At 42.9% G+C, this 27,862-nt stretch overlaps 1 protein-coding gene across 2 annotated transcripts; it reads left to right on the top strand.

Annotated features, from left to right (window-relative positions):
• The first annotated feature begins 837 nt into the window (after positions 1-837).
• On the top strand, positions 838-27,244 carry LOC130356946 (uncharacterized). Of its 2 annotated transcripts, none has more exons than XM_056559131.1 (4): positions 838-1,322; positions 18,269-18,367; positions 19,832-19,901; positions 26,746-27,244. In XM_056559131.1, exons 1-4 carry the CDS (start codon positions 1,014-1,016, stop codon positions 27,030-27,032), a joined length of 765 nt encoding a protein of 254 aa, XP_056415106.1. In that variant the 5' UTR covers positions 838-1,013; the 3' UTR covers positions 27,033-27,244. The 2 variants fall into 2 exon arrangements, with proteins under 2 accessions (XP_056415106.1, XP_056415105.1); XM_056559130.1 differs by having other exon boundaries at positions 839-1,322; positions 18,269-18,373.
• The last annotated feature ends 618 nt before the right edge of the window (positions 27,245-27,862 follow it).

Below are 27,862 nucleotides of genomic sequence, written 5' to 3'. Positions count from 1 at the left end.
AGTTTGGAATGATTTATGGGTGCACTGGAGGGACATACAGAACTGTGGAATGATTGTTAGTGATGGGCCACATCATTTTCCTTGTAAACGATGCGGCACAAGAGGTAATAAAGAGGAGTCATTGAGATGGCACAGGGGTATAGATGGAATCCAATGGCTTACGAGGGGCAATAATGTGCTATGGGGGGGGGGGGGTTGGGTGATTAAATGGAGGTTGAAATGGCAGGGATTGGGGGGATGATGTGGCACAGGGGGTGATAAAGGGGAAATTGGAAAAGCACAGGGGAAAAGGGGGCAATTAACTTGAAGGGAGGGGGATGATGTGGGGAGGGGGATGATGTGGGGAGGGGGATGATGAAATTGCACAGGGGGATCAAGAAGAGGGGATGAAATAGAAAAGGGGGTAGCAATCACGTTTCTAATACCAGATACTGATATCACGTTGTGCGTTGTAGGACGTACAATTGGCGGTATTGTGAGGAGTGTTTTCCCAAACTATTCATGTTGGTGACACCCTTTTTAGACATGCAATGTTTGGAAAGCTCTGCCCTATGGGGGAAATTTATCAAAACCTATCCAGAGAACGTTGCCCATAGCAACCAATCTGATGGCTTCTTTCATTTTTCACAGACCTTTCTAAAAATTAAAGAAGCAATCTGATTGGTTGCAATGGGCAACTTTTCTTCTGGACAGATTTTAATAAATCTCCCCCTATGTCTCTAAATTGTGAACCATCAGCTGTTGCAAAACTACAACTCCTAGCATGTCTGGAACACCTGGAGTTGTGTTTTTGCCACATCTGTGGTCCACAGTTTGAAGACCACTGTCCAACAGTCTTCACCACTCTTTTCCTTCCTCACAAGACTCTAAAGCGCGCAGTTACAATCCCGTCCTGCAGATGGCGGCAGAGCACAAGTCTAGGCTGCCAGCAGTTCCCGGTGACCTCTTCCTGTGCTGTCAGTGTGAGGCGCCACTTTGAATGTTGACCTGTGAGGGGCGGACGCGGCTCTGGCATGGCGGCGGCTGCAGTAGTGTCGCCCGAGCTGCGGTGGGACACGATGGAGCAGCGGAAGCACAAGGGAGAGAACCTGTACTATGAGCTGTACGGGTGGAAGATGCAGCAGCTTCCTGCAGACGTGCACAGGTTCTGTGACCCGGAGTTGTCCGCCCCCCACAGGAAGGATCTGCTGCGTCTACTCCGGAGCCTGGAGGAGGACTCGAGCTGCCAGCGCCTGCAGATCCTCTTCTCGTTCTCCGTGCCCAGCCCCCCGGTGTTGGAGCTGCTGTGTGCCCTCCGCTTACCGCTGGTGTCTGCCGGAGCTGTGAGTGCTGTGCCCGCCTCATGGGGGCGTCTGATCACTGCATTATGGGGTGAAGCTGCCGCACCTGAGTGTTAGGAAAGAAAGTTTATTCTTTATGTGCTGCACATTTCTCCAGTGCGAATCTGCTACATGTGAATTCGCACATAATACATGTGAATTCGCACATATTTTACTACAACACTGCGGCCTGCTATAAATGTGCAGATTAGGCTAGGTTCACATGCATCTGTAGGAACGCTGCGGCCTGCTATAAATGTGCAGATTAGGCTAGGTTCACATGCATCGGTAGGAACACTGCGGCCTGCTATAAATGTGCAGATTAGGCTAGGTTCACATGCATCGGTAGGAACGCTGCGGCCTGCTATAAATGAGCAGATTAGGCTAGGTTCACATGCATCGGTAGGAACGCTGCGGCCTGCTGTAAATGTGCAGATTAGGCTAGGTTCACATGCATCGGTAGGAACGCTGCGGCCTGCTGTAAATGTGCAGATTAGGCTAGGTTCACATGCATCGGTAGGAACGCTGTGGCCTGCTATAAATGTGCAGATTAGGCTAGGTTCACATGCATCGGTAGGAACGCTGCGGCCTGCTGTAAATGTGCAGATTAGGCTAGGTTCACATGCATCGGTAGGAACACTGCGGCCTGATATAAACGTGCAGATTAGGCTAGGTTCACATGCATCGGTAGGAACACTACGGGCTGCTATAAATGTGCAGATTAGGCTAGGTTCACATGCATCGGTAGGAACACTGCGGCCTGCTATAAATGTGCAGATTAGGCTAGGTTCACATGCATCGGTAGGAACACTACGGGCTGCTATAAATGTGCAGATTAGGCTAGGTTCACATGCATCGGTAGGAACACTGCGGCCTGCTATAAATGTGCAGATTAGGCTAGGTTCACATGCATCGGTAGGAACGCTGCGGCCTGCTATAAATGTGCAGATTAGGCTAGGTTCACATGCATCGGTAGGAACGCTGCGGCCTCATAAATGTGCAGATTAGGCTAGGTTCACATGCATCGGTAGGAACACTGCGGGCTGCTATAAATGTGCAGATTAGGCTAGGTTCACATGCATCGGTAGGAACACTGCGGCCTGCTATAAATGTGCAGATTAGGCTAGGTTCACATGCATCGGTAGGAACACTGCGGCCTGATATAAATGTGCAGATTAGGCTAGGTTCACATGCATCGGTAGGAACACTGCGGCCTGCTATAAATGTGCAGATTAGGCTAGGTTCACATGCATCGGTAGGAACGCTGCGGCCTGCTATAAATGTGCAGATTAGGCTAGGTTCACATGCATCGGTAGGAACACTGCGGCCTGCTATAAATGTGCAGATTAGGCTAGGTTCACATGCATCGGTAGGAACGCTGCGGCCTGCTATAAATGTGCAGATTAGGCTAGGTTCACATGCATCGGTAGGAACGCTGCGGCCTGCTATAAATGTGCAGATTAGGCTAGGTTCACATGCATCGGTAGGAACACTGCGGCCTGCTATAAATGTGCAGATTAGGCTAGGTTCACATGCATCGGTAGGAACACTGCGGCCTGCTATAAATGTGCAGATTAGGCTAGGTTCACATGCATCGGTAGGAACACTGCGGCCTGATATAAATGTGCAGATTAGGCTAGGTTCACATGCATCGGTAGGAACACTGCGGCCTGATATAAACGTGCAGATTAGGCTAGGTTCACATGCATCGGTAGGAACACTGTGGCCTCATAAATGTGCATATTAGGCTAGGTTCACATGCATCAGTAGGGTGCCATTAGGGAAACCGCAAACAGTGATTTTGCTATGCAGTTATTGGTTGCATGGTTTTCACACAAAAAAGCTTGTTAACCTCTGTTAATCCTTGTCAACCACTTAACCCCTTAAGGACTCAGGGTTTTTCCGTTTTTGCTCTTTCGTTTTTTCCTCCTTACCTTTTAAAAATCATAACCCTTTAAATTTTCCACCTAAAAATCCATATTATGGCTTATTTTTTGAGTCGCCAATTCTACTTTGCAGTGACATTAGTCATTTTACCCAAAAATGCACGGCGAAACGGAAAAAAAAATTGTGCGACAAAATTGAAGAAAAAACTAAATTTTGTAACTTTTGGGGGCTTCCGTTTCTACGCAGTGCATATTTCGGTAAAAATTACACCTTATCATTATTCTGTAGGTCCATACGGTTAAAATGATACCCTACTTATATAGGTTTGATTTTGTCGCACTTCTGGAAAAAATCATAACTACATGCAGGAAAATTTATACGTTTAAAATGTCATCTTCTGACCCCTATAACTTTTTTATTTTTCCACGTACAGGGCGGTATGAGGACTCATTTTTTGCGCCGTGATCTGAAGTTTTTATCGGTATGATTTTTGTTTTGATCGGACTTTTTGATCACTTTTTAATCATTTTTTAATGGTATAAAAAGTGACCAAAATACGCTTTTTTGGACTTTGGAATTTTTTTGCACGTACGCCATTGACCGTGCGGTTTAATTAATGATATATTTTTATAGTTCGGACATTTACGCACGCGGCGATACCACATATGTTTATTATTATTTTTTTACACTGTTTTATTTTTTTTATGGGAAAAGGGGGGTGATTCAAACTTTTATTAGGGAAGGGGTTAAATGACCTTTATTAACACTTTTTTTTTTTTTTGCAGTGTTATAGGTCCCATAAGGACCTATAACACTGCACACACTGATCTCTCATCCTGATCACAGGCGTGTATTAACATGCCTGTGATCAGTGTTATCGGCGCTTGACTGCTCCTGCCTGAATCTCAGGCTCGGAGCAGTCATTCGCCGATCGGACACCGAGGAGGCAGGTAAGGGCCCTCCCGGTGTCCTGTCAGCTGTTCGGGACGCCGCGATTTCACCGCGGCGGTCCTGAACAGCCCGAATGAGCAAACGGGTCACTTTCGCTTTAGAAGCGGCGGTCAGCTTTGACCGCCGCTTCTAAAGGGTTAATACCGCACATCGCTGCGATCGGCGATGTGTGGTATTAGCCACGGGTCCCGGCCGTTGATGAGCGCTGGGACCGACGCGATATGATGCGGGATCGCGCCGCGATCCCGCTTCATATCGCGGGAGCCGGCGCAGGACGTAAATATACGTCCTGCGTCGTTAAGGGGTTAAAGGGTACCTTTCATCAAAAAAAAAAAGCTTTTATGTATTATAGATTAATGTATGCAGAATAACTTTCCAATTGCATGTTATTAAAAAATATGCTTCTTTCTAGTTAAAGGAAAACTCTCAGATATTTTCTCCCGCACTATCCACAGTACTGGTTGATAGTGCGGGAGACTCTGATTCCAACAAGCCCTACCTTACCCGGATCCGCCTGGCCGTTCGCCCGCAATTGTAGTTTTATTCTATGTGTATATCTTGCTGTAACTGGCCCAGGCGGGGCTTCTGCAGCTTATCTGGACACAGACAAGCTCAGCCCTGCTCCCTGCCTGTCAATCAGACAGACAGGAGCCAGCACTGTCCTCATAGCACAGCAGGGCATACTCTTGACTCTGCCTTATTGCATGCCCTCATTCATTTTACTTTCTTCTCTCTGCACATGCAGTTGTAAACAGAGAGAAGATTTAGAGCTGCCTGCTGAGCTTGTCTGTGTCCTGGCTGCAGTCTGAGATTTAGGACTCCAGCATGTTCACCTTATGGGATAGTTAACATTATATTTTAATAGCAGTGAACAAAAGAGACAGCGATTGCACTCACCATCCAAACGGTATTTATTGACTGGTGTCAGGCATTACAAGCTGGTACAAAAGTGGAGGCGGGGGACATAAACGGGACAGTCTGTTTCACGCTACTAAGGCGCTTCTTCCAGCCGGTATATGTGGATTGTTGCACCACCGCACCTTACGTCGGGATTCAGGAGTTCCCAGGCTACCCACACAGTTTACTTTTTCCATTTGCCTTAATCTTGTAGTGCCGGACTACCTTTCCTCTCTCCTAGTGCAATTATATTTTAATAGTTCGAATATTTACGCACGCGGCGATACCAAATAAGTATATAAACATTTTGTTTTGCACTTTATGGAGGTAAAATGGGGAAAACAGACAATTTACATTTTTATTGGGGGAGGGGATTTTTCACTTTTATTTTTTACTTTTGTTACTTTTATTTTTACACTTTAATAGTCCCCATAGGGGACTATTTATAGCAATCATTTGATTGCTAATACTTTTCAGTGCTATGTATAGGACATAGTTACATAGTTACATAGTTAGTATGGTCGAAAAAAGACATATGTCCATCAAGTTCAACCAGGGAATTAAGGGGTAGGGGTGTGGCGCGATATTGGGGAAGGGATGAGATTTTATATTTCTTCATAAGCATTAATCTTATTTTGTTCCAGGAATGTATCTAATCCTGTTTTAAAGCTGTTAATTGTTCCTGCTGTGACCAGTTCCTGAGGTAGACCGTTCCATAAATTCACAGTCCTCACGGTAAAGAAGGCGTGTCGCCCCTTTAGACTAAACCTTTTCTTCTCCAGACGGAGGGAGTGCCCCCTCGTCCTTTGGGGGGGTTTAACCTGGAACAGTTTTTCTCCATATTTTTTGTATGGGCCATTAATATACTTATATACGTTTATCATATCCCCCCTTAAACGTCTCTTCTCAAGACTAAACAATTGTAACTCCTTTAATCGCTCCTCATAGCTAAGATGTTCCATGCCCCATATTAGTTTAGTCGCTCGTCTCTGCACCCTTTCCAACTCCGCAGTGTCCCTTTTATGGACAGGTGCCCAAAACTGAACAGCATATTCCAGGTAAGGCCGTACCAATGATTTATAAAGGGGGAGTATTATGTCCCTGTCCCTTGAGTCCATGCCTCTTTTGATACATGACAATATCCTGCCAGCTTTGGAAGCAGCAGCCTGACATTGCATGCTATTCTGTAGTCTGTGATCTACAAGTACACCCAGATCCTTCTCTACCAGTGACTCTGACAGTTTAATCCCCCCTAAGACATACGATGCATGCAGGTTATTAGTACCCAGATGCATAACTTTACATTTATCCACATTGAACCTCATTTGCCAAGTGGATGCCCAGACACTTAGTCTATCCAAGTCATCTTGTAACTTATGCACATCCTCTATAGACTGTACCGTGCTACAAAGCTTGGTGTCATCTGCAAAGATAGAAACAGAGCTGTTAATACCATCCTCTGATCATAGCACTGATCAGTGTTATCGGCGATCTTCTGCTCAATCTCAGACCAGAGCAGAAGATACCGGGAGACGGACAGAGGCAGGTGAGGGGACCTCCGTCCGCCATTACAAATGATCAGATCACCGTGGCAGCACTACGGGTGATCCGAACATGCATTTTTTTGACCGCACTCCAGCGGATGCTGTGATCTGTATTGATCACGGCATCTGAATGGGTTAATGGCAGACAATGGGTTAATGGCAGACATCCGCACGATCGCGGATGTCGGCCATTACTGGCTGGTTCCGGGCTGCTGTCAGCAGCCAGGAACTGCCGCGCATGTCCCGCGCGTCGGTCTAATGCTCGTGGTCATGTACCACTGCACCAGGATGTACATTTATGTCCTGTGTCCTTAACCCCTTAAGGACTCAGCCCATTTTGGCCTTAAGGACTCAGACAATTTAATTTTTACGTTTTCATTTTTTCCTCCTCGCCTTCTAAAAATCATAATTCTTTTATATTTTCATCCACAGACTAGTATGAGGGCTTGTTTTTTGCGCGACCAGTTGTCCTTTGTAATGACATCACTCATTATATCATAAAATGTATGGCACAACCAAAAAACACTATTTTTGTGGGGAAATTAAAACGAAAAACGCAATTTTGCTAATTTTGGAAGGTTTTGTTTTCACGCCGTACAATTTATGGTAAAAATGATGTGTGTTCTTTATTCTGAGGGTCAATACGATTAAAATGATACCCATTATTACATACTTTTATATTATTGTTGCGCTTAAAAAAAATCACAAACTTTTTAACCAAATTAGTACGTTTATAATCCCTTTATTTTGATGACCTCTAACTTTTTTATTTTTCCGTATAAGCGGCGGTATGGGGGCTCATTTTTTGCGCCATGATCTGTACTTTTTTTTTGATACCACATTTGCATATAAAAAACTTTGAATACATTTTTTAGAATTTTTTTTTTAATAAAATGTATTAAAAAAGTAGGAATTTTGGACTTTTTTTTTTTTTTTTCGTTCACGCCGTCCACTGTACGGGATCATTAACATTTTATTTTAATAGTTCGGACATTTACGCACGCGGCGATACCAAATATGTCTATAAAAAAAACGCTTTTTGGGGGTAAAATAGGAAAAAAGGGACGTTTTACTTTTTTATTGGGGGAGGGAATTTTTCACCTTTTTTTTACTTTTACATTTTTTTTTACACTTGAATAGTCCCCATAGGGGACTATTCATAGCAATACCATGATTGCTAATACTGATCTGTTCTATGTATAGGACAAAGAACAGATCAGTATTATCGTTCATCTTCTGCTCTGGTCTGCTCGATCACAGACCAGAGCAGGAGACGCCGGGAGCCGGACGGAGGTAGGAGAGGGGACCTCCGTGCGGCGTTATGAATGATCGGATCCCCGCAGCAGCGCTGCGGGCGATCCGATCATTCATTCAAATCGCGCACTGCCGCAGATGCTGGGATCTGTATTGATCCCGGCACCTGAGGGGTTAATGGCGGACGCCCGCGAGATCGCGGGCGTCGGCCATTGCCGGCGGGTCCCTGGCTGCGATCAGCAGCCGGGATCAGCCGCGCATGACTCGGGCAGCGCTCCGATGCCCGCGGTTATGCACAGGACGTAAATGTACGTCCTGGTGCGTTAAGTACCACCTCACCAGGACGTACATTTACGTCCTGCGTCCTTAAGGGGTTAAGGACAGGAGCATTTTTTGCACATCTGACCACTGTCACTTTAAGCATTAATAACTCTAGGATGCTTGTACTTATGAATTTGATTCAGAGATTGTTTTTTCGTGACATATTCTACTTTATGTTAGTGGTAAATGTTTGTCGATACTTGCATCATTTCTTGGTGAAAAATTTGATGAAAAATTTAACTATTTTTCATTTTTTTACTTTGAAACTCTCTGCTTATAAGGAAAATGGACATTCCAAATAAATTATATATTGATTCACATATACCATATGTCTACTTTATGTTGGAATTGTAAAGTTTACATGTTTTTACATCAGAGGGCTTCAAAGTTTAGCAGCAATTTTCCAATTTTTCATAAAATCTTCAAAATCTGAATTTTTCAGGGACCAGTTCAGTTTTGAAGTGGATTTGAAGGGCCTTTATATTAGAAATACCCTATAAATGACCCCATTATAAAAACTGCACCCCCCCCAAAGTATTCAAAATTACATTCAGAAAGTGTGTTAACCCTTTAGGTGTTTCACAGGAATAGCAGCAAAGTGTTCATTTTTACACTCGCATTGTTCTTGTAGACCCAGTTTTCGAATTTTTACTAGGGGTAAAAGGAGAGAAATCCACCCCCCCCCCAAAAAAAAAATTTGTAACCCAATTTCTCTTGAGTAAGAAAATACCTCATATGCGGATGTAAAGTGTTCGGCGGGCACAGTAGAGGACTCAGAAGGGAAGGAGCAACAATGGGATATTGCAGAGTGAATTTTGCTGAAATGGTTTTTGGGGGGCACGTCACATTTAAGAAGCCGCTATGGTGCCAGAACAGCAAAAAAAAACAAAAAAAAAAACACGGCATATTATTTTGGAAACTACACCCCTCAAGGAATGTAACAAGGGGTAAAATGAGCCTTAACACCCCACAGGTGTTTGATGACTTTTTGTTAACCCTTTAACGACCAGGGACGTAAATGTACGTCCTGGTTTGGGGGTACTTTCCGCACCAGGACGTACATTTACCTCCTGTGTATGACTGCGAGCAGTCATACACAGCAGGTTCCGGCTGCCATCAGCAGCCGGGGACCCGCTGGTAATGGGCGACATCCGCGATCGGGCGGATGTCTGCCATTAACCCCTCAGATGCGGTGATCAATACAGATCACAATAGAATTCAAATACAAGATCCCGGAAGTTCCAGGGCGAATAATTCATAAACAACCTTTAAGGGGTGGCCCCCTTGCAGGGACAGCCCTTACTAGAAACCCCCCCGTAAAATTGAACTTTATTAACTCAAATATAATGTACCCTAAAGACAGACATTTAAACCCCTTAGCCCTTGACAAAGCTGACTTGCTCAGCGAAACGTCGGGCGGGCTAACTTTTGGCTTTTAGACAGCGGTTAGGCATTAGTCAAGCACTATTTACACTGTCAATACTAAGTGTACAACACATAGTACACTAAAAAGATTTAGTTATTGGAGAAGTACACAGCATAGGGTGTCTTCTCCCACACTGTCCTAATTATACCACTGACAATTTTAAATGTCTGTCTTTAGGGTACATTATATTTGAGTTAATAAAGTTCAATTTTACGGGGGGTTTCTAGTAAGGGCTGTCCCCGCAAGGGGGCCACCCCTTAAAGGTTGTTTATCAATACAGATCACGGCATCTGTGGCAATGCGCATAATAAAATCGATGATCGGATTGCCCGCAGCGCTGCCGTGGCGATCCAATCATCTGTAATGGCGGTCGGAGGTCCCCTCAGCTGGCTCCGGCCATCTCCCGGCGTCTCCTGCTCTGGTCTGAGATCAAGCAGACCAGAGCAGGAGATAGCCGATAATACTGCTCAGTGCTATGCCCTATGCATAGCACTGAACAGTATTAGCTATCAAATGATTGCTATAGATAGTCCCCTATGGGGACATAAAAAGTGAAAGAAAAAAAAAGTAGAAAAATGTAAAAATAAAAAGTAAAAAAAAGTGAAAAATCCCCTCCTCCAATCTCCAATAAAAATAAAAATTGACAGTTTTTCCCATTTTACCCCCAAAAAGCGTAATTTTTTTTTATTTTAATAAAAATGTTTGGTATTGCAACCAGGTTATAGTGTTATTTTTTTATTTTCTTTCCCCCCTCAGAGAGTTCAGTTTTTTAGCAATTGAATTGTTCACGTTGTAAGTCACATTAAGGGTCTATTCACATGTACAGTATTCTGCGCTGAATTAATGTGCAGGATTTCAAGCTGCGTTCAGTCATTCAGTTTAGAGCTGGGCGGTATGACCAAATATGTGTATCATGGTATTTTTTTTTAACTTATGGCGGTTTCACTGTATATAACGGTATTTTCACCCCCCCCAATCATGGGATCGGCGAGTGGTGTTCGGCGACCCCCCCCCCCCCCCAAATCATGTTACCCGCCAGCGCTGTTCTGCCCCCCCCCTCCCCTAATTAATTATCAGCCCAGCGGGGTACTACTCACAGATGTCACCTTCAAGCACTGCCCTCCTCCTCTTCATTGGGGGCTGCTGGAACTCTATACTGTACGCCAGTGGTCTCCAACCTGCGGACCTCCAGATGCTGCAAAACTACAACTCCCAGCATGCCTGGACAGCCAACGGCTGTCCGGGCATGCTGGGAGTTGTAGTTTTGCAACAGCTGGAGGTCCGCAGGTTGCAGACCACTGCTGTACGCTGTATCCCTATACCCGGGCTGCAAAAGATACAGAAAATAACTTTAAACTCCCCTACGTCGGCCAGCCGACAGCCATCAGCCTATTACCGGCCATGTCCCGCCCTGGCCAGTGATAGGCTGAGCCCACTGTCAATGTAAGGAGCTCTGGCCGGCTTCTTACATGACAGTGGGCTCAGCCTATCACTGGCCGGGACCCGGGCATATGGATACAGCGTACAGCAGTGGTCTCCAGCCTGCTGACCTCCAGCTGTTGCAAAACTACAATTCCCAGCATGCCCGGACAGCCATTGGTTATTCGGTATGAACCGGTATACCGCCCAGCCCTAATTCAGTTTATATTGAAATCTGCAGCAGAAAATCCTGCGCATCAAATCTGTGCAGAATACTGTACGTGTGAATAGACCATAAAGGTGGAAACAGTTTTAACACAGACTATCTTTGTCTCATTCTTTAAAGTGTACCTGTTGTCAACAAAAACTTTTTATATAATGTAGATAATACCATTATATGTATATTTGTAATATACAGTGGTTAATTAAACAATGTATATTTTTGTCCCTGCAGCTATTGTCTGTGTGTTTCTATGATGAGTCCAAATACAGGAAGTGAGGTCAGGACACTAAGAAAAAGCAGGACAGTGTGCACTGAGGCTCTATAACATGCTCCCGCCTCACACATCAGGATGATTGACAAGCCAGGAGTCTGCACAGAGCCCTGCTTGTACTACCCTCACGTCCTGTTTTTGGACACAGACAATAGCTGCAGTGACAGCATTTTTTCACCCAAAAATATACACAATTTTTAACCAATGTATATTATAAATATACATATAATGGAATTATCTACATGATCTAAAAAGTTTTTGTTGACGACAGGTACACTTTAACTCCTTAAGGACCAAGGACGTATGAGTACGTCCTTGGTCCCGCTCCCGTGATATAACGCGGGGTCCCACGGTGACCCCGCATCATATCATGGCGGGCTCGGCGTCATAGTGAAGCCGGGACCCGCCGCTAATAGTGCGCGGCACTGATCGCGGTGCCGCGCGCTAAAAGTGAAAGTAAAAAGTGCTGGTTAGCTCAGGGAGCTGTTGGGGATCGCGGCATCCCGAACAGCTGTACTACAGGAGGAAGGTCTCTTACCTTCCTTCCTGCAGTCCGATCGCCGATTGAATGCTTCAAGCCTGAGATCCAGGCTTGAGCAATCAATCGCCGAAAACACTGATCAGTGCATCCCTATGGAAATGCTTTGAACACTGTTAAAGATCAGTAAATGCAATGTTATAGACCCCTATGGGGGCTATAATATTGCAAAAGAAAAGTGTAAAAAAATCATTAACCCTTTGAATTATCCCTTCCCCTAATAAAAGTTTGAATCACCCGGCATTTCCAATAATAAAAAAAAAGTGTAAATAAAAACAAAAATAAACATATGTGGTATCGCCGCGTGCGGAAATGTCCGAATTAAAAAAATATACCGCTAAGTAAACCGCAGGGTCAATGGTGTACGCGCAAAAAAATTCCAAAGTCCAAAATAGCGTATTTTTGGTCACTTTTTATATCATGAAAAGATGAATAAAAAGCGATCAAAATGTCACATCAATGCAAAAATGATACCGACAAAAACTCGTAAAACTTCAGATCACAGCGCAAAAAATTAACCCTCATACCGCCCCATACGAGGAAAAATAAAAAAGTTATAGGGGTCAGAAGATGACAATTTTAAACGTATAAATTTTCCTGCATGTAGTTATGATTTTTTTCTGAAGTAATACAAAATCAAACCTATACAAGTAGGGTATCATTTAACCGTATGGACCTAGAGAATAAAGATAAGGTGTAATTTTTACCGAAAAATGTACTACGTAGAAATGGAAGCCCCCAAAAGTTACAAAATGGCTGTATTTTTTTAATTTTGTCGCACAATGATTTTTTCCCCGTTTCGCCGTAGATTTTTGGGTAAAATGACTGATATCATTACAAAGTAGAATTGGTGGCGCAAAAAATAAGCCATAATACAGATTTTTAGGTGCAAAATTTAAAGAGTTATGATTTTTTAAAGGTAAGGAGGAAAAAACGAAAGAGCAAAAACCAAAAAACGCCCAGTCCTTAAGGGGTTAATGTCACCTGGCATTTTAAAATCGGTGTGTAAACTTTTTATACACACTGTATCTTATACTAGCCTAATTATAGTCTTCTACAATGAGAAACTGGAAAAGTTGCATTATTATTGTTTGTTATTTTGGTTTATTATACAGTGACCCCCCCCCGACCTACGATGGCCCTGACATACGATAATTATCACATGCGATGGCCTCTCAGAGGACATCGCATGTTGAAGGCAGCATCAACATACAATGCTTTTGTATGTCGGGGCCATCGCATAAACGGCTATCCGGCAGCGCTGGTGATGGTCTCCTACCTGTCCTTGGGGCTCCGGAGCGTCCTCTTCGGGATCCCCTCCATCGCCGGTGCTCTCCATCGTCGTCATCACGGCGTCGCGCACGCCGCCCCGTCATCCAATAGGAGCGGCATAGTGACGTGATGACGGCGACGTGAGAGCGACGATCCCGGGCAGCAGAGACGTTCCGGAGCGGCGGGGACACCACGGGGACGCGGCGACAGCGATGGACCAGGGCAGCGGTGACGGTCCGGAGCGGCGGGGACAGGTGAGTACAACTGCCTATACTTTCCATTGCACGGATCCATCAACATGCGATGGTTTCAACAAATGATGGTTCATTTGGAACGGATTACCATTGTATGTTGAGGGACCAATTTACTATTTTAACAGCATCTCCTCATAAACAGATCTTTTTGGGACATAATTATTTAACTACTTTGAAGTTTTTTTTCTGAGACCTCAGCAGGTGTTGGTTGTACAGCTATTAATGTAAACTGACAGTGTAACTATACATGATGTTTAGAAATAAGTCTGGTTGTGGTCTACAATGGATGGGAAAATTATTTTAGACTTCCATCCACATTAGACATGTGTCGACACAGAACCCTCTGTTTTTAACCCCTTAACATCGCAGGACATATATTTATGTCCTGCACCGGCTCCCGTGATATAACGTGACCCTGCGTCATATCGGGTCGGTCGTGGCTGCTAACGATAGCCGGGTCCCGCGGCTAATACCGGACATGCCCGGTATTAACCCTTCAGACGCGGCGATCACAGTTGATCGCCGCGTCTAAAGTAAAAAAAACAGCATTCCCGGCAGTTCAGTCGGGCTGATCGGGACCACCGTGGTAAAACTGCGATGTACCGATCAGCTGTTAGGATACGAGGAGGGTCCCTACCTGCCTCCTCATTTTCTGATCGTCAATTCACTGCTCCGTGCCTGAGATCATAGCATTCATCATTGTCTGCAATCAGTGTAATGCATGTTATAGTTCCCTATGGGGGCTATAACATTGCAAAAAAAAGTGTAAAAAAAATAGTTAAGGGTACATTCTAGAGATGAGCGAATTTACAGTAAATTCGATTCGTCACGAACTTCTCGGCTCGGCAGTTGATGACTTATCCTGCATAAATTAGTTCAGCTTTCAGGTGCTCCGATGGGCTGGAATAGGTGGATACAGTCCTAGGAAACAGTCTCCTAGGACTGTATCCACCTTTTCCAGCCCACGGGAGCACCTGAAAGCTGAACTAATTTATGCAGGATAAGTCATCAACTGCCGAGCCGAGAAGTTCGTGACGAATCGAATTTACTGTAAATTCGCTAATCTCTAGTACATTCCCACGTGCCATATTTTGCTGCGTATTTGCTGCTGTGTATTTTCTTTCCTGTTGTAGTCAATGGGTAGCAAAATACACAGCTGATTTTGCTTTCCATTGACTTTAATGGGTAGGAAAATACGCAGCAGCAAGTACGCAGCAAATTACGGCACTTTCGAACATACCCTAAATGTGATTTAACCCCTTCCCTAATAAAAGTTTGAATCACCCCACTTTTCCCATAAAAAATAAACTATGTAAATAAATATAAACATATGTGATATCGCTGCGTGCATAAATGTCCGAACTATAAAAATATATCATTAATTAAACCACACAGTCAATGGCGTACATGTAAAAAAAACTCCAAAGTCCAAAATAGTGTATTTTTGTTCACTTTTTATACCATAAACAAATTAATGAAAAGCGATCAAAAAGTCTGATCAAAACAAAAATGGTACCGATAAAAAATTTGATAAGAGCGCAAAAAATGTATAGGGGGTCGGAAGAGGACATACATTTTCGTGCATGTAGTTATGATTTTTTCCAAAAGTAAAACCAAATCAAACCTATATTAGTAGGGTATCATTTTAATCATATGGACCTACAGAATAAAGAGAAGGTGTCATTTTTACCGATAAATGTACCGTGTAGAAATGGAAGCCCCCCAATTGTTACAAAATGGCTTTTTTTTCAATTTTGTCCCACAAACATATATTTTTTTTTTGGGTTTCGCCATAGTTTTTTTTTGGTTAAAATGACTGATGACATTACAAAGTAGAATTGGTGGTGCAAAAAATAAGCCATCATATGGGTCTGTAGGTGCAAAATTGAAAGGGTTATGATTTTTAAAAGGTAAGGAGGAAAAAGCAAAAGTGCAAAAACAGAAAAAGGCTGAGTCCTTAAATGGGCACTGTCATGAAATAAAAAAATTGATATGTTGTAGTACTTAAGTACTACAACATATCTCTAATATACTTTAATTAAAAAAAGTTTAAAACCACTTTTAAATTCGGCCACTAGGGGTCGCCTTCCTAGTTGCCGAATGCATTTTGCAGTGACATCACTACTGGATTTCGACTCATTTCAGCCTGGCAATGAGTCGAAATCTAGTCACTGCGGTGCTCGCTCCCGCCTGTCAATCAAACAGGCGAGAGCGAGCACGCTGATAGCTGGGGCTGCACGCATTGGCCAGCTCCACTGGCCTCGCACGCGCTCACGCCCGCCCCCGTTACCCTGTCCGGAGGCAGCTCATTCATCCTCCGGTAAGTCTGCACCACTAGAGGAATGGGGTGGGGGAAGCGGGGTTCGGGGGAGCGCCGCCGCTCAGCACTAGAGGCATATGTGGGGGGGGGGGGGGAGCGGGGTATGGGAGAGCGCCGCCGCTGCTGCTCCCGAAGTAGCACTGCTCCGCTGGTTAAACAAAGTTATTGTTTTCACCACAGGGTGCCTCCAGCTGTTTCACCACTACAACTCCCAGAATGCCCTGACAGCCAGTAGATGTCAGGGCAAGCTGGGAGTTGTAGTGGTGAAACAGCTGGAGGCACCCTGTATAGTGAGCTAAGGGCGGAAGTGCCGACCCCAGCAGGCATCAGTGACGTGGTGCCTGCTGGGGAAGTCTGCCTGGTAGTGAGCACACTACCAGGCAGACAAAAAGGCATTTTAATATAGTAAAAAAAAAAAATGTTAAGGCAGGGAAGGGGTTAGGGATAGATGGGCAATAGGCAGGGACAGAAAGAAAAAAAATGGATGGTGGGAGCTACCCTTTAAGGGGGTTAAAGGGACTGGACAAACTTTTTAACGGGATCAGGTATGTTGAATTTCCTTGTTTTTGGCCTGATCTGAAAAGTATCTATACACATGTGATGGATCTTTTGGGTAAAAACAAACACTGCGAATGCATTTGGCCATATGCAGTAAATACTTCTGTTAAAGGGGTATTCCAGGCAAAAACTTTTTTTTATATATCAACTGGCTAATAGTTATTAGCTTCTGAAGTTTTTTGTCTAACTGCTCAATGATGATGTCACGTCCCGGGAGCTGTGCATGATGGGAGAATATCCCCATAGGGTCATCAGAAAGCAGTTAGACAGAAAACAGCAACTCAACTTCAGAAGCTAATAACTATTGGAAGGATTAAGATTTTTTAATCGAAGTAATTTACAAATCTGTTGAACTTTCCGCAGCCAGTTGATATATGTAAAAAAAGTTTTGGCCTGGAATACCCCTTTAACCTTCATTCTGAATCCTCTCAGTTTAAGCAATATCAGGAAGTATTACTTTACTGAGAGTAGTGGATGCATGGAATAGCCTTCCAGCAGAAGTGATAGCTACAAATACAGTGAAGGAGTTTAATCCCTTAAGGACCGGGGTTTTTGCATTTTCGTTTTTTGCTCCTTGAATTTAAATAATCATAACTCTTTCAATTTTGCACATAAAAATCCATATCAGGGCTTATTTTTTGCGCCACCAATTCTACTTTGTAATGACGTCAGTCATTTTGCCCAAAAATCTACGGTGATACGGGAAAAAAAATCATTGTGAGACAAAATTGAAAAAAAAAAACGCTGTTTTGTAACTTTTGGGGGCTTCTGTTTCTACGTAGTACATTTTTCGGTAAAAATGACACCTTATTATTCTGTAGGTCCATACGATTAAAATGATAACCTACTTATATAGGTTTGAGTTTGTCGGACTTCTGGAAAAAATCATAACTTCATACAGGAAAATTAATACGTTTAAAAGTGTCATTTCTGACTCCTATAACTTTTTTATTTTTCTGTGTATGGGACGGTATGAGGGCTCATTTTTTGCGCCGTGATCTGAAGTTTTTAGCGGTACCATTTTTGCATTGATGGGACTTATTGATCGCTTTTTATTCATTTTTTCATGATATAAAAAGTGACCAAAAATGCACTATTTTGGACTGTGGAATTTTTTTGCGGGTACGCCATTGACCATGCGGTTAAATTAACGATATATTTTTATAATTCGGACATTTCCGCACACGGTGATACCATATATGTTTTTATTTACACTTTTTTTTTTATGGGAAAACGGGGGTGATTCAAACTTTTAATAGGGGAGGGGTTAAATGATCTTTGTTCACTTTTTTTTCACTTTTTTTTCCACTTTTTTTTTTTTTTTTTTTTGCAGTGTTATAGCTCCCATAGGGACCTATAACACTGCACACACTGATCTTTCACATTGATCACTGGTTTCTCATAGGAAACCATTTATCGATGATTCTGCCTGGATCTCAGGCACTGACCAGTCATTCGGCGATCGGACAGCGAGGAGGCAGGTAGGGACCCTCCTGCTATCCTGTAAGCTGTTCGATCGGTGATGTCCTGTATTAGCCGCAGGTCCTGGCCGTTAATAGCCGCCGGGACCGACCCGATATGCCATATCGTGGGAGCCGGCGGAGGACATAAATATACGTCCTTCGTCGTTAAGGGGTTAAAGGGCAAAAATTGGCAAATTTTAAAAACAATCAAAACACAGGTTAACAGCAACATTTCAGAAGTACTTACTGCATATTGTCAACAGCACCACAACCGCATTGTGTGTTTGTACCCTTTCCTCTTGGCTTCATACAGCGCTCCACTGATTTTTCCCTTGTCTGCCGTTTGTACAGGGCACAGGATACTGGGAGTTCTTACTGCAGTCTCTGGGACTGGATGTAGTGGCCTTTGACCAGAACACTATTTTTCCTCCAGAGATGCGTTATACTGAGGTAATGGTAAGTGTAGTGAAAGTAAAGTATTGTACCATGTATGTATAATGCCTCTCTCTGTTGTATAAGAAATCAATAAATCACTTGTCTTTCAGTTCATTGTACTTCAAAATAAAAATGTTTGTATTGTTGAGTTAGGCTGCATTCACATCTCGTTTTTTTACATACGGGTGCCGGATCCGGCTGGGGGAGGGGAAAACCGGGTGCTCCCGTATCCCAGCCAGATCAGCCCGTAAATCCATTTACTTTAATGAACCGACCGGAGTCAAACTGTGACTCCGGTCGGCTCAGTTTTGACCCGTAGCCAGTTTTGTGACTGGACCTAAAACAGTAGTATACTACGGTTTTAGGTCCAAAGGGAAACTGGCTACGGGTCAAAACTGAGCCGACCGGAGTCACCGTTTGACTCCGGTCGGTTCATTAAAGTAAATGGATTTACGGGCTGATCCGGCTGGGATACGGGAGCACCCGGATTTCCCCTCCCCCAGCCGGATCCGGCACCCGTATGTAAAAAACGAGATGTGAATGCAGCCTTACAAGAGTCAATCTTTGAATTTTGTTGCCAGTGTAGCTGTTTGTAGGCTTAGTTTTTTTAGATTTCAATGGCACAAATTTACAGTACATATAATTTATACAATACAGTGAATAGCACAGTAATCTGTAAAAAGAAGTCTGCTTAGTGGCTGCTTTAAAAATATTATATGGCAGACATTAAGGGATTAAAGCGAACCTGTCATGAGATCTTACCATATAGAAGGTGTGGCAATGCTTTATATATAGTAAAATCTTCTTCCTCTCAATCACCAGGAGACATTCCCACCTGCAGGGATGGTGAGGATTTGATATTAGAAAGTGTCTCCCGTCAGCCCTGTAAGTAGTCCCCTGGGCGGGGAGTTATACTCACCTAGTCCCGTCTTCTCCGGCTGTAATCACACCCCCCTCAGTGTGTAATTAGATTGGCATAAGAAATGCTGGTCATGATACATTTCTAAGAGTTCGGTGTGTTTTGCTAAGGAGATAATCAGATAAGAAACTAGAAGACAAATTGTCTTTTCTATAGAGCAGTGGTCTCCAACCTGCGGACCTCCAGATGTTGCAAAAAACCACAACTCCCAGAATGCCCGGACAGCCAATGGCTGTCCGGGCATTCTGGGAGTTGTAGTTTTGCAGCATCTGGAGGTCCGCTGGTTGAAGACCACTGTAATAGAGCCTGTCCATTGTTTGTATTTTTACTAGTGGACACTTTTTTATGTTTGTAATAGATGTAACATTCTTGAAATGCTCTGTATGCAAAAGTTCTGTAACATTTTTATGCCACATTTTGTAACAAAAACCATACCGCCAACTTTTACAAAAGAACACATATAACATACAGCACAGAATGAATGAACACAATATATATGCACTATTTATTACACTGGTTGCAGGTGCAGCATCTGAATATACAACATGTGTTGTATCCAGACAGGGGGCCCTGAACTTTTGGAGAACTACCCGGATAGAGCCTTGTTTCTTGCCTGGCCTGATGCTGATGGTAAGTAATTTTTTTTTACCGTACTAAATTCTCTTTGCTTCGTCCTCTAATATTTAACCCCTTAACGACAATGGACGTAAATGTACGTCATGGTGACGTGGTACTTAACGCACCATGACGTACATTTACGTGCGGTGATTGCGTCATGCGCGGCAGGTCCCGGCTGCTATCAGCAGCCAGGGACCCGCCGGTAATGGCGGACAACCGTAATTGCGCGGATGTCCACCATTAACCCCTCAGATGCCGTGATCAATACAGATCACGGCATCTGGGGCAGTGCGGTACTTTGAATGGATGATCGGATGGCCTGCAGCACTGCCGCGGCGATCCGATCATCCAGCATGGCAGCCGGAGGTCCCCTCACCTGGCTCCGGCCGTCTCCCAGGGTCTTCTGCTCTGGTCTGAGATCGAGCAGACCAGAGCAGAAGATCACCGATAATACTGAGCAGTGCTAGGTCCTATACATAGCACTGAACAGTATTAGCAATCAAATGATTGCTATGAATAGTCCCCTATGGGGACATAAAAAGTGTAAAGGAAAAAAATGTAAAATAAAAAAGGAAAAAAAATATGAAAAATCCCGTACGGTGAACGGTGTAAACAAGTCCAAAATTGCTGCTTTTTAAGCACATTTTATTCCCAAAAAAATGTATACAAAATTTATAAAAAAAAAGTAAAACCTAAGCAAAAGTGGTACTGATGAAAACTACAGATCATGGCGCAAAAAATGAGCCCTCATATCACCCCATATACGGAAAAATTAGAAAGTTATAGGTGGTCACAATAGGGCAATTTCAAACATACTAATTTTGTTAAAATGGTTTGAGATTTTTTTTTAAGCGGTACAATTATAGAAAAGCATATAACATGGGTATCATTTTAATCGTATTGACCCACAGAATAAAGAAAACAAGTCGTTTTTACCAGAAAGTGTACAGCGTGATTTTCAATTTTTCCACATAAATAATTTGTTTGGTTGCGCCGTACATTTTATGGTAAAATAAGTGATGTAATTACAAAGTACAATTGGTGACGCAAAAAAAAAGCCATGATTAAGGACTATATGGTCCGAAACGCGTCGGCGTTTCTGCTATGATTTTATCTCCCCCCTCCATTTTTGTTCACTCAATTTTAATGGCTTGAATTAAAATTTTGCATTTTATCCGTTTTCCTGGGAGCTGGACCCTGCCCTCTTTCTTCATCGCAAAAAAACAAGCCCTCATATGGGTCTGTGGATGGAAATATAAGAGAGTTATGGATTTTTAGAAGGCGAGGAGGAAAAAATGAAAATGCAAAAATAAAATTGGGTCTGGTCCTTAAGGCCAAAATGGGCCTGGTCCTTAAGGGGTTAAAGGGAATCTGACATGTTGAACATGCAATTTGATCTGCCAAGCAACATGTTATAGAAAATGATGGTCATGAGCAGATTCATATATAGGAGGAAAAAGTATAACTTGAAGTTTATTCAATTTTCTGCTTATTTCCCAGTCACCCACCTTACATGCTGAGCTACCTACTCAGTCCTACTCATTGATTGTCAACTCTCTCTGTTTGGATGCTTATATATGAAGGTTGGGCCGCCCACTGAACTTTTAAGCATTGAAAGAGCAGATAGGTGTACACTATAGTGTAAATCTTTTTCTATAAAACTATACAACATTCTTCTCTGCTCTTCTTGGGGTAGTAAATTAAAAAGCATTTTCATGGGCACAGGTTCCCTTTTGGGTTATTTTGATATTTTTGTTTATAATTTTGGGATTTATATTTATTTATATTATATTTTGATATTTTTGTTTAATTTTGTTCAACGTTTTATGCTTTTCTTTTTTAATAAAGACAATATTTGCCTCTTGTATAAAACAAACAAACAAAAAAAAAAACTATGTTGTCCCTAGTACAGCAATAGGCAAAAAAGTGTAAGTATACTCCTGATGCCCTATTCATCAGGTCTATGACTTTTGGCTTTTTTTTTTTCTTTTTTAGAAGAACTCTAGTGTCTAATTCTAAAAGCTGTATGTTGTTATTTGTAGGCTTTCTAACAGTCTATTACAGTGGTCTCAAACTGTGGCCCTCCAGATGTTGCAAAACTTAACTCCCAGCTGGAAGTTGAAGTTGTGGAACATATGGTGGGCCATAGATTGAGAGCACTTGTAGACATTTCTGATATAACCAGTAGAGGTCAGTATATGTATTTGTAATCCATTACTACAAACTTCATGTAACTGGTCCCTGTGAAAAATTCAATTTGTATTGAAATAGGCATTCTCATCTCTCAAATAATACTTATTATCTGTATTATTGGCCCACAATTAATAACATGTAATAATAAAGGGAATCCTATTGTGGTAAATTATTACTCTTGTGACTGACACCATAAGGAAAGAATTGTAATGTCTCTTAATGTTAAAAAGTAAGGGAATATTAGTATATTGAACGCTGAAATTTTATTTTTTTTAAAAATATTTTAACTATTAAAATTAATGTATTATGATCTGCATTTCATGCCTTAAAGGAGAAGTCTCGTCGTAAAAAACGTATCCCCGATTTGCAGGATAGTAGATAAGTTTTAGATCGCTGGGGTCCGACTGCTGTGCCCCCCCCCGCGCGATCTCCTGAAGGGAGCCCAGGCTCTCCCCCAGAGCGTTGCATCACGACCCCCGCAAGAAGTGGGGGCTGCCTTGCATCCTCCATATAGCTCTGGGGGAGCCCGAAGATAGCTAAACAGCTCTCCCATAGAGCTATATGAAGGGGGTGTGGCAGTCCCGCTTCATGTGGGTGGGGGGGGGGGGGGGGGGTTGTGACACTCTACTCTGGGGAGAGCCGGGGCTCCATACAGGAGATTGCGGCTCAGCGGTCGGTCCCCCCGCAATCTAAAACTTTTCCTGCGGATAGGGGATACGTTTTTTTTACCACGACACTTCCCCTTTAATTTCACATCGAGACGAAAACAAACTTCTCCTGCAATGAACGTGACTTGTTGCTTCCTACATGGATCTACGGTGGCCTTCTTGAGGCCAGAGGAAGCGCACATCTCTGCGCAAAACTGCTGTCTGTCGCCTCTGAGTGCCCCACGCTGGAGCTGTTGTTCCTCGTCCACTGGAGATCCATGTAGGAGCAACAAGTCACGTTCATTGCGGTGAGTGCAGGAGGAATTTGTATTTGTCTCTTGATGCGAAATCTTAGTATATTACTGTTATCTCATAGCACCTCAGCCAGACTTAGTTTAGTCTGCCCTCTACGATGATCTATGTGCCCTCTGAACAAAGTCTACAATACACAAGTTTTCTCCAGTGCCATTTATATCTCCTTAGCTGGTGACTTTTCCTTTAATCAGGACTCATCTGATATAAGATACAACATATGTAGTAAGAGACACCATGCTTTTAATACATATGTTGTATCTGTGACTGTCCATGTGCCACAAAATGAAATCTACGCCTTCTGCGAGTCCAGTCATATTTTATAAGATATCTGTCAGGCTTTGGATGGCCAGGTGCCCTATCTACTTTTAACCCCTTAAGGACGCAGGACGTAAATGTACGTCCTGGTGAGGTGGTACTTAACGCACCAGGACGTACATTTACGTCCTGTGCATAACCGCTGGCATCGGAGCGATGCCCATGTCATGCGCGGCTGATCCAGGCTGCTGATCGCAGCCAGGGACCCGCCGGCAATGGCCGACGCCCGCGATCTCGCGGGCGTCCGCCATTAACCCCTCAGGTGCCGGGATCAATACAGATCCCGGCATCTGCGGCAGTGCACGATTTCAGTGAATGATCGGATCTCCCGCAGCGCTGCTGCAGGGATCCGATCATTCAGAGCGCCGCACGGAGGTCCCCTCTCCTTCCTCCGTCCGGCTCCCGGCGTCTTCTGCTCTGGTCTGAGATCGAGTAGACCAGAGCAGAAGATCGCCGATAACACTGATCTGTTCTATGTCCTATACATAGAACAGATCAGTATTAGCAATCATGGTATTGCTATGAATAGTCACCTATGGGGACTATTCAAGTGTAAAAAAAAAATGTAAAAGTAAAAATAAAAAATAAAAAGTGAAAACTCCCCCTCCCCAATAAAAAAGTAAAACGTCCGTTTTTTCCTATTTTACCCAAAAAAAGCGTAAAAAAGAAATTTAATAGACATATTTGGTATCGCCGCGTGCGTAAATGTCCGAACTATTAAAATAAAATGTTAATGATCCCGTACGGTGAACGGCGTGAACGTTAAAAAAAAAAGTCCAAAATTGCTGCTTTTTTAATACATTTTATAAAAAAAAAAAAAAATTATAAAAAATGTATTAAAAGTTTTTTATATGCAAATGTGGTATCAAAAAAAAGTACAGATCATGGCGCAAAAAATGAGCCCTCATACCGCCGCTTATACGGAAAAATAAAAGTTAGAGGTCATCAAAATAAAGGGATTATAAACGTACTAATTAGGTTAAAAAGTTTGTGATTTTTTTTAAGCGCAACAATAATAGAAAAGTATGTAATAATGGGTATCATTTTAATCGTATTGACCCTCAGAATAAAGAACACGTCATTTTTACCATAAATTGTACGGCATGAAAACGAAACCTTCCAAAATTAGCAAAATTGCGTTTTTCTTTTTAATTTCCCCACAAAAATAGTGTTTTTTGGTTGCGCCATACATTTTATGATATGAGTTATGTCATTACAAAGGACAACTGGTCGCGCAAAAAACAAGCCCTCATACTAGTCTGTGGATGAAAATATAAAAGAGTTATGATTTTTAGAAGGCGAGGAGGAAAAAATGAAAACGTAAAAATTAAATTAGTCCTTAAGGCCAAAATGGTCTGAGTCCTTAAGGGGTTAAGGAAAGTGTCATGAGCAGTGCAAGACTCAAGAAAAGCTGTGTTTGCTCAAAGCATGCTAGGCTGGGTTCTCAGTGGCATGTATACATTGTCAAAATGGGATTGGCAGCATGAGCCCTATTCATTTTAATGGCCAAATGTAGTTAAATAGTGATGTCTGGGTCCTTTTCCAAACATGTATGTGCTTAGACTTGGACCAAAAAAAAAACATGGTTTAGTGTGCTTTTGATTCAGTGTAAAACATGTATATACTTGGAAAATTACTGAAAACTTAGTTATGATTATGTTCGGGCCATTGAAATTTCATTGGGACCAGTGCCAGTCTGTGCTCAAATATGTTGGCATGCCATTTTGCCAATGCATCCATGCCACAGACAGCACAAACATGTGAACCATCCCTTACATGTGTTGTCTACATTGCATTTGTAGATTCCAGTAAACCATACCTCTCTTTTAGGTAGGTAAAACTTAAGATATAGGGAGGAGGTAAAATGCTTTCTTATATGGATTACTGTGTGCTAATGTAGAGTAATGTAAGAGGCATATCTTACTACGATATTCTATTCGATCTATCTCATTTATCCTGTTAAAGATCACTTGTTTTCAAAAACTAAAGTTTTTGAAAACAGCAGGGAAAACTGCAAATGTAATAGTGGCTCAAACTATTCTCCAATTAAAGATGAATATATCTAGGTACATACTTTGGTCAAGCATTTTACCAGTATACAATCCTGACTTGTTTATGGACCTTGTACTAATTTCTTCTTTGTCTGGTGGCAATATGAGGCACTAACAAGTGTTCAAAATGCCCAATAAAATAAAAAAAAATTCTATTGTTTTAAAGGAGTTGTCTAGTGAAAGACAAGTTATCCCCTATCCACAGAGTTGGGGATAAGTGTCTGATCATGGAGTGTCCATACAGCTCTCTGCCACTTTGGTGCTCCCATAGAAATTAATGGAGTGCATGCCATCTGAAGATCGATGGGGGTCCCAGCGGTTGGAACCCCCTCCCCCTTGCAATCAGGCTCTTAAAAGGGTAGTCCAGTGCTGAAAAACGTATCCTCTATCCTAAGGATAGGGCATAAGTTTCAGATCACGGGGGGTCCGACCGCTGGGGCCCGGCTCGCTGGCCAAATAGCAGGTGTCAACCACCGCACTAAGCGTCGGCCGACACGCCCCCTCAATACATCGCCATGGCAGAGCCGGAGATTGCTGAAGGCAGCGCTTCGGCTCTGCCATAGAGTTGTATTGAGGGGGCGTGTCAGTCGGCGCTTCGTGCGGTGGTCAACACGCCCCCTTTTCGAGGGGTGCCGGGGCCCCGTGCAGGAGATCGCGGGGGGCCCAAGTGGTCGGAGCCCCCGCAATCTGAAACTTATCCCCTATCCTTGGGCTAGGGGATCATTTTTCCAGCACTTGATATCTCCTTTAAGTTGTCTTTCACTGGACAACCCCTTTAATAATGAATCGCTTCATTGTTAGGAGACTAAAAATGTGGACAGGAAATGATGGATGTCTGTATCTTTTCTTTGTTGGTGACCCATCAGGACTTTATCATGGTTGAACTTGGTGATCTGTCTGTATTTGTTAAGAGTTATAGCTCAGAATCCAGTTTGGCACCTTCTAAGAAAACGTTTTTGGGAATTTATTCTAAAATTGCTACTTCAGGAAAGCAGCAGCTTAAAATAGAAAAATTCAGATTTTCAGTACATTATACTGCTGACTGTATCCAGAAAGTAGACAGAGCCATTGCATGGGCTGCTTTTTGATGCTGTTTAATCTCTCTAATTCTTTGCACTGCCACAGTCGTCAAAGTTTTCCTGCAGTGACATTGGATGGCAAACTCTGGAAGACTCATGCCCAACCATGCATTACATGGACAGACCTATTCTACTGGAACATGTCATCATGAGATCACCCCCTTTATGTTTTGAGCTTACAATGAGCACAAAGAATAAATAAGTAAAAAATATATTAAATATAGATAATAACCTGTATATTTATGCTGTCTTTCAGAGTCTTCCCACTTCTCTCTGGATTGTCTGGCTAATTTCAGAGGTCATACCCTTTTCCATGTTGGGGAACTCCTTGGTGAAACTTTGTCATCCAACCCATGGGGTCAGTCCACCTCACGTGCTTTCCAGCTTTCTCTGGCTGAGGACTTCTGCTGTGTGAAGAGGATCCGGTTACCCAGCTGGCCTGGTCAAGTGGACTCCTTTAGTGTATGGAAGCGGAAGAATCCTCAGTTTGTGCTGTGTGATGGGGCTCATTTCCAGTATGCAGAGACTAAACTGGAAGTATAACGTCTTCAGTGTATTTTGTTTTTACAAATAGACTACTAATATACTATACAGCTTCCATGATAATGGCTGAATGTGCAGCTGACAATCTCTTGTGTTGTGGTGTTTGCAAACTGTCCTAATGGATCCATACATCTTCCACCATAACTGAATGAAATTGTATTTAGAAGTTAGCTTGGAACTGATGTCCGTGAAGAAAAGTTAAATAAGTACAATCATTTTGGTAATTTTTTGGGTACTAAAAGGGATGGTCTAGTTTAGAAAATCTAACCAAAATTGTAGGTACCCTTCCGTTAAAAGGGTTATCCACCATTAGGGGATTTTAGTACTTACGTGCCAGACAGTAATGGACATGCTTAGGAATGATCCGTGCTTGTCTTGGGGCTAAATAACTATGTTGTGCTTCCACTATAATGCTGCTGATTTTCTTTTTGTGAAATGGCTGTTTCCTGTTGGAGTTCCCTCAATTGAACTAAATGTCCCAGAATTTCTTGATTGTAAGGGTGAGGTCACCTTTCTCCCTTCCACACATCAGCCACCCCACCCATTGAACCGCGGGTGTGCTGACTTCCATGCTCTGCTGTAATCAATAGACCAAGGTGCCTCCAGCTGTTTCAAAACTACAATTCACTGCGGAGTGATCTCCTTCCCACTCAGCGGTCTCTCCACCAATTGAAGCTGACAGGCTCCTTTGAACAACTGACTAGTGATGTAATGTCTTGAGCCGCACTGCAACCTGGGAAAACCTGAGTTGAGTCATTTTGTATGCTGCTAAAAATAAACATCTGGGCAAAGTTCATAGAATTGCAGAGTTCAAGAATTGTGAGACCATC

The sequence above is a fragment of the Hyla sarda genome, chromosome 2, assembly GCF_029499605.1.
Source record: "Hyla sarda isolate aHylSar1 chromosome 2, aHylSar1.hap1, whole genome shotgun sequence".
NCBI lineage: Eukaryota > Metazoa > Chordata > Amphibia > Anura > Hylidae > Hyla > Hyla sarda.
Note: the sequence above shows the minus strand (reverse complement) of the source record. Positions and strands in the feature narration are given on the sequence as shown.